We start from the raw sequence: 7,958 nt of genomic DNA, 5'->3' as shown, positions 1-7,958 counted from the left end.
GTTGAAAAATTACATAAAACATTTTGGAGTTAAAAAAATGCCAGGTTTCTGTGTTTACCTCAGGCAAGTAGAAGAGAAATATCCAATACTGGTATTTTAATAATAGTTTTCCCAAATGAAATAAAGAAATAAAGCTGAATGACTGGTTTGTGATTTCTGATTTTGTCTCATAATAGTAGGAAGTTTTAATGTTCTACGGATTTGAAACTTGAAGTGCTGAGGATGGAATGGGGGGAATGTAAGCTTCCCCCTCCTGTTTTCATCCTCAAATTCCAATGGAGACATTTTTTTCTTTTTTCTTTTTTTAACACTGCCCCCTGGGTGTGTGTGTATGTGGAATTTCAGGACAAGAATAGGAGGGGGGAAGCTTAAATCCCCCACCACCAGAGTGCCATGGTCCTGATCCAAATTAGGGCCACACATACTTACACGAAAGGAAATAGTCCACTCACACACAGCTGTGCTATGTGTGATTTGAAGAATGTTTAGTTTGGCCCCATGTCTCATTCTCTTCCCACTTAATAAGTTGGAGCTAAGAAGGCTCCATCAGATCACAGCATCGATCTGATACTGGAGTGCCCAGGCTGAATGTTCTGCTATTGCTCTCCTGGGAACTGATCAGGGTTCCCGAGCATTCACGTACAGCAATGGACATGCAGCTTTCTGCAGTGGCTGCACTTCTTTGGATTACAGCCACTGTACTAGTGGGGAAGCGTTTGATGAGAAGTTTAATTATTACTTGCTCAGTGGCTGAGGGTCTAACTATACATGTAGCCAATGATGTGATTAACGCTCACTCGTTTGGGTGACTTTGGGCCAGTCACAGACTCTCAGCCCAACCTACCTCACAGGGTTGTTGTTGTGAGGATAAAATGGAGAGGAGGAGGAGCATGTATGCTGCCTTGGGTTCCTTAAGGAGGAAAAAAGGTGGCATATAAATGTAATAAACAAAAACAAATGTAATAAACAAATATTAAATGCAATTTCCCAAGTTCTCCCCCCACCCACAGCCCATCCGTTCCCAACTCTATGTTTCGCAGTTTTCTGTTTTCACTTGAAAACACTTGTTAGTGTCTGATTGTTATGAAAAAGAAAGAGGGGAAGAGGACAAATACAGAGAAGGGGAAAAGTAAAGAGGAGGGAAAAACAGAGCATAGTTGTTAATAGTGCATAGTTAAACTATGTAATTCAGTACTACAAGATGTAGTGATGGCCACCGATTTGGTTGGCTTTAAAAGGCTACTGGACAAATTCTTGGAGAAGTCTATCAATGGCTATGTGCTACCTCCAGTATCAGAGGCAGTATGCCTATGTACACCAGTTGCTGGGGAACATAGGTGGGAGGATGCTGTTGCACTCGTGTCCTGCTTGTGGGCTTTCAGTGTAAACAGAGTGCTGGACCTCGGTCTGATCCAACATGGCTCTTCTTATGTTCTCATGAAAAGAGAACGAATAGGAAAGAAAAATGAGGTAGTTCTTTATTGGCTTGTGTGGTGTGGCATGTTCCAGTTGTTATTGCTACAGGTCTTTATCACATAGTTGGTTTTAAAAAATAAACACCAGGTGCAGGGAGGGTGGGTGATAGTTCTTTGCACTGCAGCACATGGGGAGAGGGAGGGGTTAAGCCTTCCCTCCACAACTGCAATCTCAGTAAAAATCCCACTCCTGTGCCTGGCAATTAGCATTAAGAAGAAAAACCTCCCATTGGCACCAGTGGGAGTTTTTTTTTCTAATGCTAATTGCTATGCATGCAAAATGTGTTTTTTTTAATGAAGTCACAGCTGGGGAGGGAAGGAGGGAAGGCTTAACCCACCCCCCCCACCATGTGCACTGCAGTGCCTAAAACTATCACCCATGCCCCTGTGCCTGGTATTTAATTTTTAAAAATCAACAATGTGATTGCTAATCACACCATTAGGATGAGGGAGAGCGAGAGCGAGAGAGAGCTGTATACTTTCAGAGAGCAAATGCAATGGATAGGAATAAGAGAAGGATTTGGGGGTTCTCTTGAGAGGGAAGGTTTTAAGTCCTTGGCAAAAGAAATAAACTCTTTAATGTTATATATGTAAACAAAATAATATAAAAGTATCAAGATTGTTGTTGGTATATTGTAGAGGTTTTAACTTATGCAGCACAAGCACGTAATTAACTGAACAGATAGTTATTGACTGATTTACAAAGCTTTTGAATATCCCTCATAAATTCTGAATAATAAGAGTATATCTGCACCACACATTCTTTATTCACACATATTAGCATGATTAAATTTTAGTACCTTATCTTACTTAAGACAAATTTAGAAAAGACTTGCAGGGGAGATGTTTTTACATGAGGAGTTATGGGGAACAGAACAATGATTTCAGTCATGAGGTTACAGAAATGGGCAAAATTCCAAGTTGCAATACTTTCCCAGTTATGCATGGATTGATTTGATAATGAGTTCATTATGGATTATACTATGGATTAATCCAGAGGAAGGTAACATCAGGCTTACTGATGGTATCTTGTCCCAACTCCCAAAGGTCCCTCCCTAGATAAACTTTTCCCCAGGTAGAACCTGGCCTGTTATGTGACCAGATTTGAATGCTAGCAAGTTCCAGTTCACCCCTACATCAAAAAAACCAGCTAGTAGGTGGAACAATATGTATGTATGTATGTATGTATTTAAAATATTTATTGGCCACCTTTCAGGGCAGAAGCTCTCCCAAGGCGGCTTACAATAATATGGGTAGCAAGCAAGCAGCTGATGCAGAAGTATAGCCTAGGGATCTCTCAGCTAAATATTGCCTAACGGAGGGAATGCAGCAGATTTTGGAGCTATATAGCAGGCATTGGCATGGGATTGTCTTCTTGCTGAGGATCACCCAATTTCCATGAGCAGAAGGTTTCTGTTCTGTGGTATTTATTTATTCCTTTATTTCTATACCACCCAATAGCTGAAGCTCTCTCAGCATCCCAGCTTGGGCTGCCTGCAGTTCCTCCTCAAACACCAGTCTCAAAGGGTGATAGGAGCAGGGATTCCTTTGCCTGACCCACAGGGATCCTGGTTCAACTCCATGGTGCTTGACATAGCTTATGGATGAATATCACTGAAGGATATGCACCTGTTGCTGAGGTTGTGGTTCCAAAGAATGATTGGAGCCTCTTTCAGCCCCTATCACCTTTTAGGAAGCAGGCATAAGGAAGCCCCTCATTGGTGTATCTGTGTTAGAGGGAACCGGAGCTGGGAGGGAGATGGAACCGGCCACGGCAAAAACTACTGTTTGGATTAACCATTACCATAAATCACACTTTTAAAGATTCTTTCAGTATGGTGCTGGGGTTTTTACTTTTAACACCAAATCACCACTTGAGTCTTCTAGTACACAAACCCATGAGCAAGCTCTACTTAGCATTACCTCAGTCATGATGGATTTCAGGACTTTTACATGGCTGATAGTCCCATGCAGTTCAGTCAGCCTTTTCAGATATTTACAAATTGCAATATTTGTGTAAAGCTGCTCATGTGTATAAGTCAGTTCAGGAAATACTGGCTTAAACCCTTCATGTGACTTCTTGCAAATTCAATTACTGACATTTTGGTTTCAGTTCATAGGATTAATTTGCTTGTGGTGTACATTTCAGCACTTCCATTGTAGTATTTGAAACTTCTGTACAACTATTGCATATCACAGAGTTACAAGGAATATATATAGAGAGAGAGCAAGAGAGAGAGAGAGCGACAGAGAATGAGAAAGACAGAGTTTTCTAAGCAATGTTATCTAACCCTAGGGTGAAGAGCATCACTATCATTTCTTAGTACTTGCCAGTTCCTGTTGGTTTTCTCTTTGGCTTTGAAAATTATTTGGAGGGAAACTGAGTGTTTGTTTTTATGGCTGCCTGCCATATTAAAGCTATCCTGTTTTCATTTCAGAATGTTGATACAATAGCTAACATTTCACCAAGAGAAGAAAGTTAAAGGACAAATAATTTTCCTCACAGGCACAGGTGTGTCCTGAGAGGGTTTTTGTTGCTGCAATCCCTGTTATGTCTAACTTTTCATTGGCTTTGAAAGTTGTTAAACCTGATGGATAACTTTATCCTTTCCAATCAATGTGGGGGGCAGTGGAATGTTCAAAACAGTCAAGAAATAGCCAGGCGCTAACCAGTGTGGTCCAAACTGGTTTGTGTTAGCAGAGTTCTTTCAACATAACCACACAAGCACGAGCTGCTTAGGAAAAGCTTCTCTTCAGCAGATAAGTTGAGTCTGCAAAAACAAAACAAAACCTACCCCAAAGTGCTGCACTTGAAGAGCCCATATCTAGAGCTCCAAAGAGTGCTTTGGGGGGGGGGATGAAGAGATGGCTGCCGCAGCTTTGCAATTCGCTGGACTAATCCTTGGAGGCATTGGCACGGTTGGGACTTTTGCCATCACTGGCATGCCCCAGTGGCGAGTGACTGCTTTCATTGAGAACAATATTGTGGTTTTTGAAACCATCTGGGAAGGACTCTGGATGAATTGCATAAGGCAAGCTTCCATCAGGATGCAATGCAAGGTCTATGACTCCCTCTTGGCATTGTCTCCTGACCTCCAGGCTTCAAGAGGTCTGATGTGTGCAGCTTCAGCTCTGGCATTCCTTGCTTTTGCAGTGGCCGTTCTTGGTATGAAGTGCACACAGTGCACGGGAAACAATGACCGAATAAAGGGATATATTTTGCTGGCTGGTGGCATCTCTTTCATTTTGGCTGGCATCGTTGTGCTCATCCCAGTGTGCTTCGTTGCCCATAACATCATCCGTGACTTCTACAATCCAGTCGTCACAGTAGCTCAGAAGAGAGAGCTTGGGGAAGCCCTCTACATAGGGTGGGTGTCTGCCTTTTGTCTTGTTGCTGGAGGGGCAATTTTTTGTTGTTTCTGCCAATGCAATGAAAAAACCAGAAGCTATCGGTACTCGGTGCCTTCGCAACCTACAGCCTACCAAAGCCACCACATCCAAAGAAGAGCTGAGAGTTCATACTCTAAAAGTCAGTATGTTTAGTCATCTCCTGATTCGCTACTCCTTTAATATCAAACTTGAAACTAAAAAGTTTGGAAGAAACTTTGCTTCTATAACATGTTGTGTATACTGGAGCAAAATCCATGGGATTATCTATGAACTCTAAGACAAAGCAAGCTCTATGATGCAAGTGCATCAAGATGTTTCAATGCAGGATAAGGAATCAGAACTGGTTTTGGCCTCAAGTTTTGTACTTTTAAAAAAAAATCTATTAATAGGAATATATATTTTCATTTAACAGTGATTTGAAATAGCTTTGGTGAAAGGGGGAGTGTTTATATCATGGCTAAAATGCTAAGATTTACTGAAGTCCACTATATTCAAAATACTGGTTTCATATGTAAAATGCAGCATAGGATTTTTTGGGGAGATGAAGGGGGAAAATTGAAGAGAAAAAATACTGTAAATCTATACTTCATTATTTTTATGTGTTTTACAAAAATGTAAACCTGTAATTATCCTATCATTTGAGACTACATGAGTGCCTTAGGCATGCTTACACCTTACACACAAAAATAAACACTGGAAAGTTTTGCAATAAAAGCTTTGCAATTTGCCGGACTGATCCTTGGAGGCAATGGCACAGTTGGGACTTTTGCCATCACTGGCATGCCCCAGTGATTGAAGAGAAAATTCAATCACTGTTTAGTGCTATTTAGCTGTACAAAAAAAGTTAAATATTTTATTTTTTTGAAATGTCAGCATATGATTCAATGTATATGTACTGCATTTCCTGAAAACTGCTTCTTTTTTTTGTCCAAAAGTATTAACTCTTTAGTAGTAATAGAATGCAATTTTTCTTCTTGTTCAAGGGAACTATATTATGCTATTAATTTTTGTGTGCATTATACTTCATTCCATTATTAAAGAAATCTAACACATGTTAATAAAAGTATTTAAAACTGCATCTTGTAACAGGTTTTGTGCGACCTTCCTAGTAGTGTGCAGGGGTATGTCCAGTCAAAACTCAAATCCTGGAATCTAAAGTTATGTGTAATTTCAATGGCATGCATAATGGCAGCCAGAATGAAGGAAGGAAGATATAGCCTGCTAACCTGTAAGTGAATTCCAGTGCAGTTTTAGCGTTTTACTAGGATTGTGTATGTGGCTGCTTGTATTTGTACTTAGACGTCTTGGAATTATTAGGGAAATGTGAGATATTCATTTGATGCACATTTTAATACAAACTTACCAAATGTGCACTTCCTGAACCTACACACTAACTGGAATGCAATTATACAGCAATATCTGCACTTTTTGCAGATATTGCAAAATGTGGACAAAAATGCATATAATAGGGCAACGTATGCATAAAAATGTATTATATTAGGGGAAATTGCTCACAGGAATGTGTACATCAGCAAAATTGTGTACAAAAATGTGTGTACCAGGCAAAAAGCACACAAAAATACAGATTTCCACGCAGACTTTTATAAAAATATTTGCAAAGCGATGTGGAAGTGGGATGGAGTGAACATCATGTTGAAAAAAATGAGAAGCTTAACAGAATCAAACTTGACATGTTTATTCATCCTAGAATTTATGTATGGTTCCAACAGAATGTGCCTGTTTGCGCAGTGCATGCACAGTGCATGTTAGCTTTGCTGTTTAGATAGGCCTATTGGGAACGCAAACTATTCTTGCTCCAATAGCTGTTAAGACTGCTTGCAATTTTAAAAAGTTTTACTAAATAAACAGGTCAGTCACATAGCATATAAATCGCTTTCCAAGCATTTTGTCCCCAACATGTTTTTTATATTCTGGTGTCTCCCTCGAGGGCCAGCCAATTGTACGCCCCTCACTGCCACAAAAATTCTGCAGTCAATGCTTCTTATCTTGAATCTCAACCCTGCCTCACCTCCCAGGCTCATTAGCTAGTTCTTTTCCAGCAACAATGTTAGGCATGAAGTGAATTGGGTGAATACAATTCATACTCTTTAAAAATGTAAATATCAGCTGGGGAGAAACCTAAGAAGACCCAATTGGTATCAATGAAGGCTTCCCTTGAAATTAGGGTGGCCATGTGTTCTACTTTACAGAAGATAGTCCTCTATTTGAAGGGCTGTCATAGGACAGTCCTCTGTTTGAAGGCACCCTCTATTTGAAGGGCTGTCATAGTAGGACAGTCCTCTGTTAGGAGGTACCCTCTATTTGAAAAGCTGTCCAATCCACATCTGGTTTAAAGATAAAGAACCATAAGAAGGGAGAGCAGGGAGGGGCTTGGAAGTGGCCTATCAACAGCCAGCAACTGGACAGCAGACTGAGCAGGCACACAGGTCACCCGTCGCAGTCTGCCCCAGTATAGTGAGATGATTCATTACTATTTAAATTATTCTATTTAATATTTAAGTTGTACTAATTATTTTAAAATGTGCCTCTATACATATAAGTTAGCATATGCAAATGGTATCCAAATCTGCATCATCTTGTGTCCTCTTTTTTGTTGATGGATTTCCTCTATTTTGGTGATGCATAAGTGGCCATTCTGGTTGAAATACAAATAGCAGCTTCAGAAAGGCGATTTTGGTCAGGCATGGCACAGAGAAAGAATTAAACTCCCCTCCACATGGTCCTGAGGCTGCTCAGGCTACCCCTCCACTGCAATTTACACAACCCAAAAGTTGTGATTGTCCTTAGTCCTAACTGTATAAATGAACATATTGGTGCAGCTGGTGACAGTCTGTTCTAAGCAGCCTCCATCAAGCAGATGCTCTGCTGTTTGGTTGCAAACAACATCCTAGGTCTGGTTTTGATGCTCGTACAAAGCAATAGGATGAGATATTACACTGAGTTATATCTATCCTCAGAATTTGGCTGCTGGTTCAGTAGGACATAATATTACATCTTGAGGCTGCAATCCTGTACCCATTTACCTGGGATCAAGCCTCACTGAATTCAATAAGACTTACTTCTGTGTAGACA

The 7,958-nt window shown here is 40.4% G+C and overlaps 1 protein-coding gene across 5 annotated transcripts in view; it reads left to right on the top strand.

Annotated features, from left to right (window-relative positions):
- Positions 1 to 4,186: 4,186 nt before the first annotated feature.
- Positions 4,187 to 7,958, top strand: part of LOC146349835 (claudin-8-like) — a 28,172-nt gene continuing 24,400 nt past the window's right edge. For all 5 annotated transcript variants that reach the window (XM_084843620.1, XM_084843619.1, XM_084843621.1 and 2 more), the window contains exon 1: positions 4,187 to 5,004. In XM_084843620.1, the coding sequence (XP_084699746.1) occupies positions 4,341 to 5,004 (664 nt within the window). In that variant the 5' untranslated portion in view covers positions 4,187 to 4,340. The remainder of the gene's footprint in view (positions 5,005 to 7,958) is intronic.

The sequence above is a fragment of the Heloderma suspectum genome, chromosome 3 (genome assembly GCF_057233095.1).
Source record: "Heloderma suspectum isolate Gila_16-S chromosome 3, 16-S_ref, whole genome shotgun sequence".
Classification (NCBI taxonomy): Eukaryota; Metazoa; Chordata; class Lepidosauria; order Squamata; family Helodermatidae; genus Heloderma; species Heloderma suspectum.
This window is presented reverse-complemented; position numbering and strand designations above follow the sequence as displayed.